Here is a 20,025-nt window from a genome sequence, read left to right on the forward strand (position 1 = left end):
GATTTATTCTCCTTCTAGCATTTTGAAACAAATGGACATACGTTCTATGTTCTTAAAGGGGTTATCCAGTTTTAAACGTAGGATGATAGGCCGTTATCGGTAGTACATAAGCAGCAGATTGCCGGTGTGCCTGTGCACTGAGATGATTTCTACAGGAAGTAGACAGCTCCATTTCACTCTGTAGTGGCCAGGCTTGGTATTGCACACAAGTTCCTATTCACTTCAACGCACGAGCATACTGGCCTAGCAAGGAGTTGTTGAGCGCCGATGCCAGGCGGTAGACCCCTCTTGATCTACTAATGATGGCCAATCTGCAGGATAGGCCATCAACCGTTTACAAGTGGACAGCCTTTTTAATACTCCCAGTTACCCAATGGATCAGAAGTTTATACGTTACATGGGGAGTACAGCAAGTAGTCAACACCGGCCAGTGGAAATGTGGCAATTTAATGCAATTCTTTATTGTCTTGAAAGTTGGGTCTTATGTAATGTTTTGCATTAGAGCGTTGCATTCAAGCACACGTTGATGCGCCGGCGCCTGGTCCCTTCAATCTCCTGTCCACGGGCGATATGTCACTGCGTTATCTGCGGTGATAATCCGGCCACGGGTAACGCAGCGAACGCTTCCCATAGACTTAACTATGGAAAACTCAGCCCAACGTCCATGAGCGGAGAACCATAGCGATTCTTCGCTCGCGTGATTCAGATCACGGCATGCAGCAATTTGCTGCGATTCTCCACGGTGAGCCTGTCTATCAGATAAGCTCATCGTGGTATCTTGTCAGTACTCCCCTCTGCTCCCCCACGGCGGAATATCGCTAGCGATATTCTGTCACGGCCGTGGACAGGCAGCCTAAGGCCGCTCTTACACAAGCGTATTTGCATTACACGTTACGCCAAATTTTACCACTCATACTAGCGTGTTTTTTGCATGCATATTACTTGCATGAAAAATAGCGCAGCGTGCTCTAACATGGTGCATATTAACATGTGCATACACGCCAAGTGCATGGGGATTGGCGGCACACCGGCTTATAAACATCTGGATTTGTATGGTGTACCTCTTTTATAAAAGCATCTGTTTATTTTTTGAGGGGAGACCGCTGAACCCCGTTCGTGATAGGGATCGGGGATTGCAATTATTTCTCATGAACTAGGAATTCCCAGTAAGTGCGGGTCATAAGCTCGCGTTGATTAAGTCCCTGCCCTTTGTACACATCGCCCATCGCTACTACCAATTGGAACGTTTAATGAGGTCCTCAGATTGGCCCCTTCGAGGTCGGCCACAGACCTGGCCGGAGCACCGAGGAGATGATCAAACTTGACTAGAGAGAAAGTAAAAGTCGTAACAAGTTTTCCGTAGGTGAACCTGCGGAAGTTTTTTCCCCCTGGAATGACGGTAAATTGGCTTCTCCCTCACTGGAGTTTTTTTTCCTTCCTCTGGATCAACAAGAGGGGGTGGAAACAGGCTGAACTCTATGGAGTTTGTCTTTTTTCAGCTTGGCATACTATGTTACTATGTAGAGATGTGGAGTTACTTTTTACACTTCTGGAGTGAGATTGCAACAAATTTAATGATTTTTTTTTAAAGTCGCAGATCTGCCAATAACCACACTCAACTAAAACCCCGCTAGTTTTTCTCTGCACTTTGCAAAAGTTGAGTAACGCATGCAAAAGTGAGCAAAGCCCTACTTGCAAAAATATTTGCATCTTTTTGTCAACTGATAACTACCGCACAGCCCTTCATAATTTCCCCCTATGTATTACAAAGCATTATTGCCCACCAATGTCATACAGGCAAGGCAACCTCTATCATGGCCTAGTAGGCCGGTACCGATAGCAGGCATTTAAGGTGTAAACTGCCTGGGATTTGCATTTTCTCTGATCCTGGCTGGAGTAGGTCTGAAAATCCTCAGGAAGTGGGAACAGAAAGTTGCCCGTGACATACAGTTTCGTCTTGGGCCATTAAGGGATTAATCTTCTTATTGCCCTACAGCCTGCATTGAGAGTACCATGAAGCATTGACCATGGGTGTTGATGGTGGCCAACAGCCTTCTTGGAGTTTACTTGGCGTATCGCCATTCCTTGCCTCCTCTTTGTATTCCGTTATGACTCTCATCTTCTACAGTACTTTCTAGGAATACATGGGAATTGCTTCTACTATTGCAGGGCTTGTGTGACGGGATCTACTCTCCTTGCTATATAAATCCAGTATGTGATAATAATCTGGGATTATTTCCCCCTCCCGGCTGCAGCAGCCGCTATCCGCACTCATTCTGTGCCCAGTGTGGTCTCTGCTTCTTGACTGCCTGCTCTCGAAATAGTGCCAGACTCACACAGAGCACTCTCCTGGCACCTCGGCTTGTCTGCTCTACTCTGGCTTCTCCTTCTCTCCCAGGGCACGGTTTTCCATCTGCAGCCTTTTTTTTGTTTATTTCATTGTAAACCACAGCAGGGACATGTGAGTCCTTCCGCACCGCGCTGCTCCACGTCTCTGCCTCGGTTTTTAAAAGGTCCTTTTAATGAGCCTCAGGTGCACACTGCGACTCCGGAGAGTCCCTCGCTTTGCCATTTCCCTCTTGTGGACTTGTGCTTTGCTTTCTGCTGTTTGCCTTTTTTAGACCTATTTTGCTCTGTTTTATACTCTTGATTTTTTTTGTTTTGTTTTTTTTTTGCTGCTGCTGGACTCCATATTCTAGAATATATTAGCTACACAGAATTTTGTCTTTTGCGCAACATGTTAGTTTTTTAACATCATTAACGTTCGATTTTCTTGCCACTGTTTTGTTTTTTTGGGGGGTGAGGGGATGAAACGGTTGTTTGTAATGTGTAATAGTGCCTTATAGGAACCCGTAATCACCTATTAGCACCGTAAACTAAATTATGATGCTCATAGGACAGGTCCCAAGGAGTCCGGGATGTGCTTTACTACTCACCCAGCTCCCCATTCCCACACGGTCACCCGTGGAAGTCGGCGCGTGGATAGTGAAGCGGACTCATCTCTGCGGGTTAGTTACATGCACATACATTGTTCTGTATGGGGATATGTGCATACAGTATGTAGGGGTAAGTCCAACGCACTGTACTCGCGACAACCTCCACGGGTAACGGCGACGGAACAGGGAGCCGGATAAAGTATACGAAGCACAGCCCTTGACTCCTCGGGACCTCACCATAACTTAGGACCCTTTTACACTAAACAATATATTATATGGATTACCGCTGGATCATGCAAATGAGATAGCTATAGAGATAGCTTAGCGCAGCGCTCGGCTATCTCCCTGAGTCTAATAGAAGTGATTGGAGTGGTGATCATTGCTGCTTCATTTTCCCAGGGGTTTCAGGGGGTGCCTTTCTTGTGATTTCTCGAAATCCCAATGGATGAACCCCAAGTTTTCAGAGTTTGAGAGGGGACGAATCACTGGAATGTGAGAAGCTGGATGGTCGTATCGACGTATTGACCGCCTCCTTGGCTGTTCTGACCACACTGTTAGGAGGTGTTGGGACCAGTGGATGGGTGAGAGTACACAAGGTGACCGGGCTCAGGACCCCCCGACAGACCACCAGTAGAGAGGAGCATCTGACCAGACTGTTAGGAGGTGTTGGGGCCAGTGGATGGGTGAGAGCACACAAGGCAACCGGGGGTTCAGGACATCCTCGATAGACCACTAATAGAGAGGATCATCTGATCTCCCAACAAGTAGCTCCAATTGTTTTGTTGTCCGCCATCCAGAGACAGGTGGCGCCATCGTTACAGGCCCCTGTATCTGTTAAAACCATTTCCAGGCACTTGGCTGATGGACATTTGGTCTCATGGTGCCCATTACGTGTACAGCCTTTAATATCCACCCACTATCGCATCAGTTTGCAGTGGTGTTCTGAACAATGAAACTGGACGCTACGGAGTGGAACCAGGTTGTCTTAAGCGACAAATCTAGGTTTAGTCTGGGCGCTGACGACGGCTGTGTTCGTGTCTGGAGACCTCTGGGTGAGCGCCTCAATCCTGCCTTTGCTGTAGAGTGTCACACTGCCCCCTGCTGGTGTGATAGTCTGGGGGACCTTCCAAGAGGCAGCAGGATAATGCTCGGCCGCACAAACAATGGGCTCACAGGAATGTCCCCACAACATTGTCACACTTCTGTGGCCTGTCTGGTCCCCAGATTTATCTCCTGTAGAACATGTATAGGACCATTTGAGACCCCAACTTTGGCAGCCTACTTATTTATGTAATTTAGAGGCTCAGTTACAGCAAATGTGGACCGATATGCTGCAGAATGCCATACAGAACTATGCCCACCCGTATGACATCTTGTATCCAAGCTACAGGGACCCAACAGGGCACTAAAGCCTCCATGCCCACCTGTATCACATCTTGCATCCAAGCTATTGGCGGTACAACAGGGTACTAGAGCCTCCATGGCCGCCCGTATCATATCTTGTATCCAAGCTAAAGACGGTCCAACAGGGTACTAGAGCCTCTATGTCCGCCTCTACCACATCTTGTATTCAAGCTAGAGGCGGTACAACAGGGTACTAGAGCCTCTATGCCCACACATATCACATCTTGTATCCAAGCTAGAGGTGGTACAACAGGGTACTAGAGCCTCTATGCCCACCTGTATCACATCTTGTATCCAAGCTAGAGGCTGTCCAACAGAGTAGTAGAGCCCCTATGTCCCCCCGTATCACATCTTGTATCCAAACTAGAGGCAGTTCAACAGGGTACTAGAGCCTCCATGCCTGCCTGTATCACATCTTGTATCCAAGCTAGAGGCGGTACATCAGGGTACTAGAGCCTCCATGCCTACCAGTATCACATCTTGTATCCAAGCTAGAGGCAGTACAACAGGTTACTAGAGCCTCCATTCCTGCCCGTATCACATCTTGTATCCAAGCTAGAGGCGGTCCAACAGAGTACTAGAACCTCCATGTCTCTCTGTATCACATCTTATATCCGAGCTAGAGGTTTTTGCTCTGATATTGTAATCACTTACATCAATGTTACAATCGCACACATAAAGTTTCATTTGACTTTGACAATTCCCTCTAGCTGCTTCATTTATTCATGTTTTTGGTGGGATACCCCTTTTAATTGTCCTGACAATTCATCCATTTGCATTGTTTTCTGTCGTCTGTCTGTGGGTTTTCCTGACTACTGTTCTGGCACCTGTAGTTGTCGAAATGGATCCTAACGTCTACAGTCATTTGTCTACCGTTGCCACAAAGGAGCGCTGGTATTCTGCAAATGACAGCTACTGGGTTTGTGAATTCCTCAAAATTGCCCTAAACTATAAAGATGGCTGTAAATATTACATATTTGTAGACTGATCTTGTTTAATACATCAGTCAAATGTCCCCTATGGGGATAGCCCAACAGGATTGTAAACTGTCCCCTCCTGTTCTCCCGGGGATAAGTGTGGCCAAAGGCTCCCCCATTCTCAGCTGAACAAGCATGTCAACCCCTTCTTGCATCTTCATGTACATGCAGAAGAGTGTTATATTAGCTCATCTTTGCATACATGTATGTTTATTGGCTTGTGGGTACAAGAGCTGTGCCCATGAGCTTAGTTAGGATGGCTTTAATTAACCTTCCTGCAACAACAGCGGGGATCAAAGAGAACTTCCAACCCAACTGTGTAACCCCCGTAGTGATGACCACAGAGAAGCAGCCCTTAGAGTAGTAACTCCAGCAATCGTACAGTCACAGATGGGGACTTAACAAGGAGCCCCTGGGTCTGTCTTGTGATGCTTCCTACTAAAGTACACCTAAAAATGAAACCGAGATGCTCAGCTCAAGCAAAAATCTGATCCTCCAAACAATAAGGCCTCATAAAAGAGCAATGCACTGTACTTGTGGCTGATGGAACGAGGGGAGGCAAAGCCGGAAAAATTCCCACAGTTCTTAACAGGAAAATTGACGTGATTTTTAAAGGTGTCTGCCAAGGTTGAAAGTTATCCCTTATCCACAGGATAGAAGGTAACTATATGATCGGTAGGGATCTGACTGTTGAGCCCCCCCCCCCCCCCCAGGAGTCCCATGTCCCTCTGTGTGATTGGAGCTGTGACCAAGCATTGCATACTCCTACTCCATTGATTTCAGTGAGAGTTCGGAGATAGCGAGCACTTGACCGCTGCTTTGTTCATTCGGGAACTTTCAGGATCAACGGGGGTCCCAGCTGTCAGACCCCCATCGATCAGATAGTTATCCCCTATACTGTAACTTTCAATCTTGCCATAACTTCTTTATAGGGTTTGTCAGGTTAGATTAGAAGTTAACTTTATAAAGTTTAAAACCAAACTCGCAACTATCCCGGTCTCAGTTGACAATGAATCAGTTGACCACCGCCTGCCAATCGGAGGCTGCAGTATCACTGTTCCAAACGTCTGGCTTCATGGCACTCAGAATGTGAGTGCTGATGCCAGGAGAACGGGCTGTGTGCAGCCTGATTGGTAGGCAGTTGTCACCTGATTTCTGTTGTCAACAGAGCTCGGGAGAACAGCGGGGCTCCAGAGGGGAATGTTATAAGTAATTTGGCTCTGGACGTATTAAGTTAGTTTCTAACCAGACAACCCGTATAAGAGGTTAATGAGGAAAGTCAGGGTAAACACGTTAATTGTTGATTGAACCATTGTTAGTCCATCTTGCTTGTATTTCCAATTTTCTATCCCTCTGTTGGGGCCTGATGATAGAAAAAGACATGCAGTAGGGCAATAACTGGCATGCATTTCTCTAATATATTGCAACACCTAACAAGTCAACAGTGCTGGCCCCAATGAAAGCAGTGGGAGAAACTCCACGATCCTCTGCCACGGCTGTGACAGCCACATTGGAGGATCCCTTCATCCCCAAAGTGTTTTGACATGAAAAAGTCTTACATCCCTGAGGAACTCACATGGTGGGGAGCGTAATATGGGGGCGGGAATTACGGCCCCATATCGCGCTCGCCTGTGTGAAGTTAGCCTATCAGCCCTGTCCTGTTTCCTAATACGGATACAAACATTCAACATCGCATGAATTCATAGGTCACACTCCCCTGAAGGCCCATTCACACTGGCTGTGTGACCTGTCCGTATATTTAATTGACAGAATACGGACAGCACACGGACCCATGAAAGTAAATTGATATATTCAGATGTGCGGTTCTTATGTGGACCAATGATGTGTGTAAAAAAATGCAACTATTATGGTTCATATTCGTGGGCCAAAATCGCCCATCAAAGTCTGCGGAAACCCCAAAAACTGCGAACACGGATATTACATGCATGTGCGCTGTGTTTTTTTTAATGCATGTTGCCAGGAGACAGTGGGGGAAAAAAAAAGTAACAGTGACATCATTTGGACCCTCTTGCATTTTTTTTTTTTTTTGCACATATGAAAAATTGATGACTTACCAATTATGGCGTACAGACGTAAAAAAGGCACATGCACAACAAAAAGGCATGCGACATGCACATACGCAGTGAAATCGGTCTGTTTTTCATGGACCGAAATTGCATGCGCCAATGTGAGTGAGCCCTCAAGTAAAAGAGCGAATTAAAAATGATCCCGTGTATATCCTTCCACCTACACGTAAAGGCCTTTAACCCCTCGCATCCCCTCTCGTAAAGTGTTTTCACGCTTAATTAGAAGGAAAGTTGGAGCCTTGAGTTGTGACTTAGCATTATGGCTGCTGCACGCTCTGCTCCACAAACCTTTTAACCCAGAGAAGTATGCAGAAGTGAATACAAGTTGTACACAAGACCTTAATATCTACTTGCTTGGAGCAATGGATTAGCTGAGATTGTCACCGCTGGGTGATTGGGAGGCAGCATCCTCACCCCTGTTACTACTGCAGGGCCTAAAACACATTTCTTGGCTATGTGATACCAGCAGCTATAGTTAAATGTGCGATACAGATCAACCTCTGTCCTTTTGTATTACATAGCAGACGGGGTAGTCACACACCTGTCAGGTAAAACTTGTATTTTTTCATAAGCTCAAACTTTTCACCTCTTTTTTTACTCTAATCATAAGGTCATCTTCAGGCGACGCTCGGCTTTTACATTCCTTTCCCTAGTATAGATGAAGTTAGATTGAGTACGACGATCGTGTACCCTTGATATAACCTTGATGTCACAATAAATGGTTGTTGACTTGGGTCCATATGGGATATTTAATATCATAAAATATCGATTATCATATGTGCCAAAAGGCTATCACATGATGCAGAGACAAGGGGAGAACTTAGTGCCGAAACAGGACCACCACTCCAACAAGCGAGTGTGAAAGTTTTATTAAATTGTGGGGAAAAGCTACATGTTTCAAAGCCGAATTGGCGTCTTTCTCAGGCAAATCCCTAGTTCGGCTTTGAAACAGGTAGCTTTTCCCCCATGCATAATCATCTGTTTGGGTGTCGAGAGCGGGACCCTGGACGATCATCTGTTCACCTCAGGCTCCGTATTTAGGGAGGGGTTGTTTGTCTTGGCACAACCCCTTAAGCTGAACAGCTAGAGATATAGAGTGACATTGAGGTTCTTTCAGAAACATGACTGATAGACCCCATGTATATTCTCTGTAGAAATACTGATCACCAGCATTTGGATTTAAAGGGGTTCTTGAGGACTTTAACATTGACTTATTCTTGTAAGAGGGCAGCTGCCCCTTCATTGTGCTAATTGGTGGAGTCTCACTGATCAAACCTTGAAGACCTCTCCTAAGGATAAGTTATTAGTGTTAAAGGGGCATTCTGGGACTTACTATTTATGAACGTTTGATCAGAATAGGACATCAATAGTTGATTGTGGGGCATGCCCCTTGGGATAGCTGCCAATCAACAAATTGTCCAGCCTGCTGTAGGTACAGTGGGTGGACATCGCCAACGGTGGTCATGGCCAGAAGGGTAACAGACAGACAGCTTCATTCCCATTAAAATCAATAGAAATAATGCCTCTTACTATACTTTTGGCTCTGACTATAGTGAGGAGATAGAAGTGTAATGAGGCGTTACTGCAGTTGATTTCAGTGGAAGTGAAGCCAGTTATTACACTTCCTGCGTTGACCACCGATGACTACTTCGCGATAAACAATCAGCAGGGATCGTGAGCAGTGAACCTCCATAAATCAGGTATTGGTGACCTAACCTGAGGATAGAGACAAAAATAGTAGCAACCGGCAGCAAACAGGAATGTTGAAAGATGCAAAAACGTTTATTTACCCCATTACAGCAAAATGTAGCGACGTTTCGGTCAAGTAGACCTTCCTCAAGCTAATACAAATTCATTAAAGTGCACACTATATATAGGCAATGTGAGACAGACAAACCAATAACATCATGCAATACACAGATGTACCTCATAAATCGCTGATTACCCCGTTCCCCACGTCTAGGCTGATGTCTGGCGCATGGAGATGACATCATATCCCGGTCGACTCAGTCTGTGTAACCGCATGTGTCCGAGCCGTGCCGCGCCGTCCCTGCATCTGCGCATGTGCGGGATCTCAATCATCGCGCGAACAAGCGCTCGGTCCTGCTGGAACGCGGAAGAGCTTTGTATTCTCCCAGCGCATGCGCCATATAGCAGAATAGACTGTTTAGCTCTGCATCAATGGTTACCATGGTACCCCCGCTGTATGAATACAGCGGAGCAGAGGTTACATCTCCAGTAATTCTTCCCTACCATAGCGGAGATGGAAAAAGCTCATGCCCCCTGATCATGTCCTATTATTATATACCTCCAACCATATGTATGATGTTATTGGTTTGTCTGTCTCACATTGCCTATATATAGTGTGCACTTTAATGAATTTGTATTAGCTTGAGGAAGGTCTACTTGACCGAAACGTCGCTACATTTTGCTGTAATGGGGTAAATAAACGTTTTTGCATCTTTCAACATTCCTGTTTGCTGCCGGTTGCTACTATTTTTGTGTGGACTGCATTTGTGGAGCCCGTCTGGTTTGGGCTCCTTTACCGGCGTCTGCATCTCCATTGCCTGACTCTATTGGAGGATCGTTGCAGTGCTGCTGGGAATCTATTCCTAACCTGAGGATAGGTCATGAATAGTCAAATTCCCAGAATACCCCTTTTATGGCCCTGAAAAGTACATTTGATTCTAGGAAGATCAAGCAACCCAACAACTAGCGTGTGAACGGAAATGATTCCACGTCTTTTAATACATTATCTGGAGATCCCTCTAGCGAAAACGTATCATGGAAAAATTCTGGTTTTGTCCCCTTTAAGTGTTATTTTGCACATTTTATTGTGTTTAGTAGATTTTAGTAACTATCAAAACTAAGGATGTGTAGCTGATAAAAACTTTTCTTCCCATACCAGCAAAAGGGACAGAAGAACATCCTGCGAATTGGGATCCAGTCTCTGGCTTCAGTGCTATGGGGTGACGATATCTGCGCTCGCGAGCGGCCTCACAATCTCCACAGCTTGACCCGGTTTTTGTATGCCCTCCGAGGTCTCTTACGGTCTTCGCTGTCAGTGTGTGTCATCACAATGCCTACACATCTTATCCAGGTGAGACCATGAGTAATGTTACTGAAAATACAGCCATAGTTTTTACATGTTGTGATGTGCGCCACAAAAATAGGACGCAGATTACTGGAAAACCGAAATGACACCTACGTGTATTACATATGTGACAGCCATGAGGTTGTGCCAATATGTTATGAGTTGTAGTATATGTATTATATAGCAGGATAGAAAAAAGGGCTGGAGCAAAACCCATATGGTAAGAAGGGCCAAAGAAAAGGCCAGGGCCATGTGGGTTTGAAGTGTACAAGATATTACGGAGTTGCTGCCGACCAGATGCTGCTTCAACTAAGTGAGAGTGGGTGAACCGAGAGATACAGCCACAAAAAAAAAATGCTGGTTCGGTGCAACACTCCAGGAGCAATCAAATTCTTAGAACGATTAGGTTGAACTTCTCCTTTGTTTGGTTATATAAGCAACCAGCATTGGAATACGCGTTTCAGGGCAAAACTCCATAAGTTCCTGGCATTAAGGGCCTCATGTTCTTCAGGTCTCCGACTTATTGGGGATTTCCTTCCAAACATTGGTCACAAAATTGGACTATGTGACATGCTAGATGCCTTCATATATGCCTTCCACTGATGTGCACTTATTTTAATCGGATCAGTTTTATAGTGATGAAGGGGGTTTTGCCCCGAAATGCGTTTTCCAATGGTAGTTGCTTGTATTACCATTTAAAGAATAATTTGAACCTAATTGGTCTAAAAATTTGATTGCTCTTGGAGCGCTGCACCGAGTCACCAGTTTTGAGCTTTTTTGGCATCTCTTGCTATTATCTAGCAAGCATCATTTTCATTAGTTTATTGCAATTTGCACCAAATTATAAATTTTTGATTTTCCTTAGAAGTGTCATTCTTAAGACATTTAATAAATATGACCCACTATCCTTTATGGTAGTGCTGATCAGTTGTGCAGAGCAGAACTTGATGAGTTGACATCAGGGCCAATGGATCTTAAAGGCCTTCAACTTTTTGGACTATGCTGTATATTTGCTGTGCGTGCAGGACGAGCTCGGCATACATAGATTTCTTAGACCTCATCCTTTGACACATTTAAAGGAGTTTGGAAAAATTTATTTTGGTTAGAACTCTGCTCTGGAAGTAGTTGATCCTCCCAACTATCAACTGTAATCTCTGGAAGAAACTGGCTAAGAGTGTTCTGGTTTTCTGCAACACTACCATAGCGGGAAGGGTAGCATTTCACAAGGCCCATTGAAATGCATAGATATGCTACTCCAAAAAGGCAAACTATCAGCTTCTGCGTGAATCGACATTAGAATGAGAAAGCCAAGCAATTTGAGCAGGTTTGAACAGCGCCTAAACCAGCTGGGTCCAATATTTTAAAAAATGACCAACCTTGTGGGCTCGTCTCGTACAGAGGTGTGGAAAGTATACAGAGAATGGTGTGATGGAGTAAAAACATCTGGCAAAAGGGAATCCTGGGGATGTCAACGGCTCGTCGATGAAAGAGGTCAAAGAAGGATTTCAAGAGTCATTTATATGAACAGGCAGTGAACAGTCAATCATATTGCTTCTGAATACAACACTTGTGTTACAACTAACGTGTCCAAACACAAAACTCGACATTCCTTAGCACGGATAGGCTACAACTGTAGACGACCAGTTCGAATGCCATTGCGAAGAGATACAGAAAGGCGAGACTCCAGTGGGCAAAAGAGTGCAAAAATTGGATCACCGAGAAGTGGAAAAACCTCACCTGGTCAGATAATTTTGGATTTCTGTTCCTCCAAGCTGTTGTGATGGGTAGAATTTGATGCAAGCAGCATGAAGCGACGAACCCTTCCTCTCAGATCTTCAGAACATGTCGATACACACATATAATTTGCGGCAGCTACAAGAAGCTTCCTGACCGCATGGGCCAATATTTACGAAGAATGACTTCAACGCCTAGTGAAATCTACAGCACGACAAATTGCTACAGTTCTGAAAACCCAACGAGCTCCATCCTACTACTAGGTGGGTGTCTAATTAGGTGGTCATTCAGGGTATCAGAAGTGTCTCCCTTGGTAAGAACCTACCAACATACGTATGAATGACCGTAGCGGCTCTTGTTCTAAGGTTTCCATCTACTGTTAAGTGTTTTAGGTTTAGTGTTCTTTCAAGGAAACCTGTTTCTTGCCTGAAGAGTTTCCATTTGAGGCATGCATTTAATGTTCACATCAAGGTTTTTGTGTTGACTATTGTCCCTTCTTGTTTTAGAGCTATCTATCTAAACAATGTCTATGTGCATGTCGGCTCGCTACGTCTGCATGCACCATCATGTGTTTGACATACTAAGATGTTGTATTGTGTTTGATGGAATGAAAACCTGGTTTATTTGTCTGGAATTTGAGATGTATATTATTGTGAGAAAGGCTGAAAGTGCTTTTCTTTACATCCTATCCTGTACAACCCGAGCGTTTTAGCCCTGACCTAGATAACCCTTCTGTCGGAGAGTGCTTTTCTTAGCCAAGGCTGTCAATTACGCTGGAGTGTGTGCTAACATTTAGATCTGTTTCCGCACAGCAATACACCAATCACTGTCTTCTCTCTGCTTTCTTCCCTTCTTATTCTACAAGACCTAAAGTATTTATTACAAATATAAGTCCTATTCTTCGTATTACTACATAATGGAAACCGATTTTTTAAATTTTTTTATTTTCTTCTCCCCTTGTATTTTGGGGGGTGAGTTTTGTATTTTTCAATGGTGCCATTTTATGTTCATTCAATTTGAAGTTGTAACATAGAAACAAATACAGAAATCAAGAGTAGCGATTCTAGTTAACGAAAGCAGTGTCATAAGGGGTACATCGGGGCATACTCATGATAGGACTTGCGAGCCAGTTGTGAAAAGTCTACATAGTCCAACAGAATCTCTATAAGAAAGGAAAGGGTGCATATAAAGTTCAAGTCGGAGTTGAAAGAGCATCCGGAACTTTTGCTTAACAATAGAGCGCGGAAGGAAAAAACTTTATATGAAATGCGTTTTCCAAGACACGGCTTTCCATTACTAGGATGCTTCTTATTAATATCTTATGTCACTATCAAACCAACAACTAAGAAAAAGGTAGAATATGCAAAGAAAAAAGGGAAACCAATGAGGAAAAGAAGGAAAGGCAAACTAATGGAAAAGTAGAAAAAGGAAGGAAGAGAGGAGAGGGGAAAAGGCAAGAGAGGAGAGGGGAAAAGGGAAGAGAGGAGAGGGGGAAAAGGGAAGAGAGGAGAGGGGGGAACAGTAAAAGGAAAAGGAGAAAAATGAAGGAAGAGAGGAGAGGGGGAGATGGAAAGAGAGGAGAGGGGGAGATGGGAAGAGAGGAGAGGGGGAGATGGGAAGAGAGGAGAGGGGGGGGAAGGGAAGAGAGGAGAGGGGGGGAAGGGAAGAGAGGAGAGGGGGGGAAGGGAAGAGAGGAGAGGGGGGAAGGGAAGAGAGGAGAGGGGGGGAAGAGAGGAGAGGGGGGGAAGGGAAGAGAGGAGAGGGGGGGAAGGGAAGAGAGGAGAGGGGGGAAGGGAAGAGAGGAGAGGGGGGGAAGGGAAGAGAGGAGAGGGGGGGAAGGGAAGAGAGGAGAGGGGGGGAAGGGAAGAGAGGAGAGGGGGGGAAGGGAAGGGAAGAGAGGAGAGGGGGGAAGGGAAGAGAGGAGAGGGGGGAAGGGAAGAGAGGAGAGGGGGGAAGGGAGAAGAGGAGAGGGGGGAAGGGAAGAGAGGAGAGGGGGAGAAGGGAAGAGAGGAGAGGGGGAGAAGGGAAGAGAGGAGAGGGGGAGAAGGGAAGAGAGGAGAGGGGGAGAAGGGAAGAGAGGAGAGGGGGGAACAGTAAAAGGAAAAGGAGAAAAAGGAAGGAAGAGAGGAGAGGGGGAGATGGGAAGAGAGGAGAGGGGGAGATGGGAAGAGAGGAGAGGGGGAGATGGGAAGAGAGGAGAGGGGGAGATGGGAAGAGAGGAGAGGGGGAGATGGGAAGAGAGGAGAGGGGGAGATGGGAAGAGAGGAGAGGGGGAGATGGGAAGAGAGGAGAGGGGGAGATGGGAAGAGAGGAGAGGGGGCGATGGGAAGAGAGGAGGGGGGGAGATGGGAAGAGAGGAGGGGGGGGGGAGATGGGAAGAGAGGAGGGGGGGAGATGGGAAGAGAGGAGAGGGGGAGATGGGAAGAGAGGAGAGGGGGAGATGGGAAGAGAGGAGAGGGGGAGAAGGGAAGCGAGGAGAGGGGGAACAGTAAAAGGAAAAGGAGAAAAAGGAAGGAAGAGAGGAGAGGGGGAGATGGGAAGAGAGGAGAGGGGGAGATGGGAAGAGAGGAGAGGGGGAGATGGGAAGAGAGGAGAGGGGGAGATGGGAAGAGAGGAGAGGGGGAGATGGGAAGAGAGGAGAGGGGGAGATGGGAAGAGAGGAGAGGGGGAGATGGGAAGAGAGGAGAGGGGGGGATGGGAAGAGAGGAGAGGGGGGGATGGGAAGAGAGGAGAGGGGGGATGGGAAGAGAGGAGAGGGGGGGAAGGGAAGAGAGGAGAGGGGGGGGGAGGGAAGAGAGGGGAGGGGGGGAAGGGAAGAGAGGGGAGGGGGGGAAGGGAAGAGAGGAGAGGGGGGAGGGAGAAGAGGAGAGGGGGGAGGGAAGAGAGGAGAGGGGGAGAAGGGAAGAGAGGAGAAGGGGGAAGGGAAGAGAGGAAAGGGGGGGAAGGGAAGAGAGGAGAGGGGGAGAAGGGAAGAGAGGAGAGGGGGAGAAGGGAAGAGAGGAGAGGGGGAGAAGGCAAGAGAGGAGAGGGGGAGAAGGCAAGAGAGGAGAGGGGGAGAAGGCAAGAGAGGAGAGGGGGAGAAGGCAAGAGAGGAGAGGGGGAGAAGGCAAGAGAGGAGAGGGGGAAAGGGGAAGAGAGGAGAGAGGGAAAGGGGAAGAGAGGAGAGGGGGAAAGGGGAAGAGAGGAGAGGGGGAAAGGGGAAGAGAGGAGAGGGGGAAAGGGGAAGAGAGGAGAGGGGGAAAGGGGAAGAGAGGAGAGGGGGAAAGGGGAAGAGAGGAGAGGGGGAAAGGGGAAGAGAGGAGAGGGGGAAAGGGGAAGAGAGGAGAGGGGGAAGGGGAAGAGAGGAGAGGGGGAAAGGGGAAGAGAGGAGAGGGGGAAAGGGGAAGAGAGGAGAGGGGGAAAGGGGAAGAGAGGAGAGGGGGAAAGGGGAAGAGAGGAGAGGGGGAAAGGGGAAGAGGGGAGAGGGGGAAAGGGGAAGAGGGGAGAGGAGGGGAGAGGGGGAAAGGGGAGAGGGGGAAAGGGGAGAGGGGGAAGGGGAAGGGGAGGGGGAGAGGGGGAGAAGGGAAGCGAGGAGAGGGGGAACAGTAAAAGGAAAAGGAGAAAAAGGAAGGAAGAGAGGAGAGGGGGAGATGGGAAGAGAGGAGAGGGGGAGATGGGAAGAGAGGAGAGGGGGAGATGGGAAGAGAGGAGAGGGGGAGATGGGAAGAGAGGAGAGGGGGAGATGGGAAGAGAGGAGAGGGGGAGATGGGAAGAGAGGAGAGGGGGAGATGGGAAGAGAGGAGAGGGGGAGATGGGAAGAGAGGAGAGGGGGAGATGGGAAGAGAGGAGAGGGGGCGATGGGAAGAGAGGAGGGGGGGAGATGGGAAGAGAGGAGGGGGGGAGATGGGAAGAGAGGAGGGGGGGGAGATGGGAAGAGAGGAGGGGGGGGAGATGGGAAGAGAGGAGAGGGGGAGATGGGAAGAGAGGAGAGGGGGAGATGGGAAGAGAGGAGAGGGGGAGATGGGAAGAGAGGAGAGGGGGAGATGGGAAGAGAGGAGAGGGGGAGATGGGAAGAGAGGAGAGGGGGAGAAGGGAAGCGAGGAGAGGGGGAACAGTAAAAGGAAAAGGAGAAAAAGGAAGGAAGAGAGGAGAGGGGGAGATGGGAAGAGAGGAGAGGGGGAGATGGGAAGAGAGGAGAGGGGGAGATGGGAAGAGAGGAGAGGGGGAGATGGGAAGAGAGGAGAGGGGGAGATGGGAAGAGAGGAGAGGGGGAGATGGGAAGAGAGGAGAGGGGGAGATGGGAAGAGAGGAGAGGGGGAGATGGGAAGAGAGGAGAGGGGGGGATGGGAAGAGAGGAGAGGGGGGGATGGGAAGAGAGGAGAGGGGGGATGGGAAGAGAGGAGAGGGGGGGAAGGGAAGAGAGGAGAGTGGGGGGAAGGGAAGAGAGGGGAGGGGGGGAAGGGAAGAGAGGGGAGGGGGGGAAGGGAAGAGAGGAGAGGGGGGAGGGAAGAGAGGAGAGGGGGGAGGGAAGAGAGGAGAGGGGGAGAAGGGAAGAGAGGAGAAGGGGGAAGGGAAGAGAGGAGAGGGGGGGAAGGGAAGAGAGGAGAGGGGGAGAAGGGAAGAGAGGAGAGGGGGAGAAGGCAAGAGAGGAGAGGGGGAGAAGGCAAGAGAGGAGAGGGGGAGAAGGCAAGAGAGGAGAGGGGGAGAAGGCAAGAGAGGAGAGGGGGAAAGGGGAAGAGAGGAGAGAGGGAAAGGGGAAGAGAGGAGAGGGGGAAAGGGGAAGAGAGGAGAGGGGGAAAGGGGAAGAGAGGAGAGGGGGAAAGGGGAAGAGAGGAGAGGGGGAAAGGGGAAGAGAGGAGAGGGGGAAAGGGGAAGAGAGGAGAGGGGGAAAGGGGAAGAGAGGAGAGGGGGAAAGGGGAAGAGAGGAGAGGGGGAAGGGGAAGAGAGGAGAGGGGGAAAGGGGAAGAGAGGAGAGGGGGAAAGGGGAAGAGAGGAGAGGGGGAAAGGGGAAGAGAGGAGAGGGGGAAAGGGGAAGAGGGGAGAGGGGGAAAGGGGAGGAGGGAGAGGGGGAAAGGGGAGAGGGGGAAAGGGGAGAGGGGGAAAGGGGAGAGGGGGAAAGGGGAAGAGGGGAGAGGGGGAAAGGGGAAGAGGGGAGAGGGGGAAAGGGGAAGAGAGGAGAGGGGAAAGGGGAAGAGAGGAGAGGGGAAAGGGGAAGAGAGGAGAGGGGGAAAGGGGAAGAGAGGAGAGGGGGAAAGGGGAAGAGAGGAGAGGGGGAAAGGGGAAGAGAGGAGAGGGGGGAAAGGGGAAGAGAGGAGAGGGGGGAAAGGGGAAGAGAGTAGAGGGGGGGAAAGGGGAGAGGGGGGAAGGGGAAGAGGGGAGAGGGGGAGAAGGGAAGCGAGGAGAGGGGGAACAGTAAAAGGAAAAGGAGAAAAAGGAAGGAAGAGAGGAGAGGGGGAGATGGGAAGAGAGGAGAGGGGGAGATGGGAAGAGAGGAGAGGGGGAGATGGGAAGAGAGGAGAGGGGGAGATGGGAAGAGAGGAGAGGGGGAGATGGGAAGAGAGGAGAGGGGGAGATGGGAAGAGAGGAGAGGGGGAGATGGGAAGAGAGGAGAGGGGGAGATGGGAAGAGAGGAGAGGGGGAGATGGGAAGAGAGGAGAGGGGGCGATGGGAAGAGAGGAGGGGGGGAGATGGGAAGAGAGGAGGGGGGGAGATGGGAAGAGAGGAGGGGGGGGGAGATGGGAAGAGAGGAGGGGGGGGAGATGGGAAGAGAGGAGAGGGGGAGATGGGAAGAGAGGAGAGGGGGAGATGGGAAGAGAGGAGAGGGGGAGATGGGAAGAGAGGAGAGGGGGAGAAGGGAAGCGAGGAGAGGGGGAACAGTAAAAGGAAAAGGAGAAAAAGGAAGGAAGAGAGGAGAGGGGGAGATGGAAAGAGAGGAGAGGGGGAGATGGGAAGAGAGGAGAGGGGGAGATGGGAAGAGAGGAGAGGGGGAGATGGGAAGAGAGGAGAGGGGGAGATGGGAAGAGAGGAGAGGGGGAGATGGGAAGAGAGGAGAGGGGGAGATGGGAAGAGAGGAGAGGGGGAGATGGGAAGAGAGGAGAGGGGGGGATGGGAAGAGAGGAGAGGGGGGGATGGGAAGAGAGGAGAGGGGGGATGGGAAGAGAGGAGAGGGGGGGAAGGGAAGAGAGGAGAGGGGGGGGAAGGGAAGAGAGGGGAGGGGGGGAAGGGAAGAGAGGGGAGGGGGGGAAGGGAAGAGAGGAGAGGGGGGAGGGAAGAGAGGAGAGGGGGGAGGGAAGAGAGGAGAGGGGGAGAAGGGAAGAGAGGAGAAGGGGGAAGGGAAGAGAGGAGAGGGGGGGAAGGGAAGAGAGGAGAGGGGGAGAAGGGAAGAGAGGAGAGGGGGAGAAGGCAAGAGAGGAGAGGGGGAGAAGGCAAGAGAGGAGAGGGGGAGAAGGCAAGAGAGGAGAGGGGGAGAAGGCAAGAGAGGAGAGGGGAAAGGGGAAGAGAGGAGAGAGGGAAAGGGGAAGAGAGGAGAGGGGGAAAGGGGAAGAGAGGAGAGGGGGAAAGGGGAAGAGAGGAGAGAGGGAAAGGGGAAGAGAGGAGAGGGGGAAAGGGGAAGAGAGGAGAGGGGGAAAGGGGAAGAGAGGAGAGGGGGAAAGGGGAAGAGAGGAGAGGGGGAAAGGGGAAGAGAGGAGAGGGGGAAAGGGGAAGAGAGGAGAGGGGGAAAGGGGAAGAGAGGAGAGGGGGAAAGGGGAAGAGAGGAGAGGGGGAAAGGGGAAGAGAGGAGAGGGGGAAAGGGGAAGAGAGGAGAGGGGGAAAGGGGAAGAGAGGAGAGGGGGAAGGGGAAGAGAGGAGAGGGGGAAAGGGGAAGAGAGGAGAGGGGGAAAGGGGAAGAGAGGAGAGGGGGAAAGGGGAAGAGAGGAGAGGGGGAAAGGGGAAGAGGGGAGAGGGGGAAAGGGGAGGAGGGGAGAGGGGGAAAGGGGAGAGGGGGAAAGGGGAGAGGGGGAAAGGGGAAGAGGGGAGAGGGGGAAAGGGGAAGAGGGGAGAGGGGGAAAGGGGAAGAGGGGAGAGGGGGAAAGGGGAACAGAGGAGAGGGGAAAGGGGAAGAGAGGAGAGGGGAAAGGGGAAGAGAGGAGAGGGGGAAAGGGGAAGAGAGGAGAGGGGGAAAGGGGAAGAGAGGAGAGGGGGAAAGGGGAAGAGAGGAGAGGGGGGAAAGGGGAAGAGAGGAGAGGGGGGAAAGGGGAAGAGAGTAGAGGGGGGGAAAGGGGAAGAGAGGAGAGGGGGAAAGGGGAAGAGAGGAGAGGGGAAAAAGGGAAGAGAGGAGAGGGGAAAAAGGGAAGAGAGGAGAGGGGAAAAGGAAGAGAGGAGAGGGGAAGAAGGGAAGAGAGGAGAGGGGAAGAAGGGAAGAGAGGAGAGGGGGAGAAGCGTAGAGAGGAGAGGGGAAGAAGGGAAGCGAGGAGAGGGGGGAACAGTACCATAAGTAAATGGGGGGGGGGGACTTATCTGCCTTCTCTAATTGTGATCAGCTTTTTGTCTAAGAGCAAGAAAAAGAATAACAAAAAAGAATTGTACAGAGCAAATAGATCCTTCTTTAAAAAGAATCAACTTCTCTAACCCTTCGCACATGGCTATTCTTACTGAGGAGCTCGTATCTCTGCCCTTTCAAAATCACCTTAAAGAGCACCAGTTGTCCACGTGATCAGCCTTGCCGGCTGCATAGCTTTTCATCCATGTCTCCACTTACTCTACCATGCTTTTTCTTTTGTTGTCACACCTCACCACCCCATTCCCCATTAAATCGGAGTCCAGCAATAGTATTC

At 49.5% G+C, this 20,025-nt stretch overlaps 1 protein-coding gene across 1 annotated transcript in view; it reads left to right on the forward strand.

Moving 5' to 3' along the window:
* Positions 1-20,025, forward strand: part of ELP4 (elongator acetyltransferase complex subunit 4) — a 291,372-nt gene that overhangs the window by 108,787 nt on the left and 162,560 nt on the right. The window contains exon 7 of the mRNA XM_066583239.1: positions 10,313-10,504. Within this exon, the coding sequence (XP_066439336.1) occupies positions 10,313-10,504 (192 nt within the window). The remainder of the gene's footprint in view (positions 1-10,312; positions 10,505-20,025) is intronic.

This window comes from Eleutherodactylus coqui, chromosome 11 (genome assembly GCF_035609145.1).
Source record: "Eleutherodactylus coqui strain aEleCoq1 chromosome 11, aEleCoq1.hap1, whole genome shotgun sequence".
Classification (NCBI taxonomy): domain Eukaryota; kingdom Metazoa; phylum Chordata; class Amphibia; order Anura; family Eleutherodactylidae; genus Eleutherodactylus; species Eleutherodactylus coqui.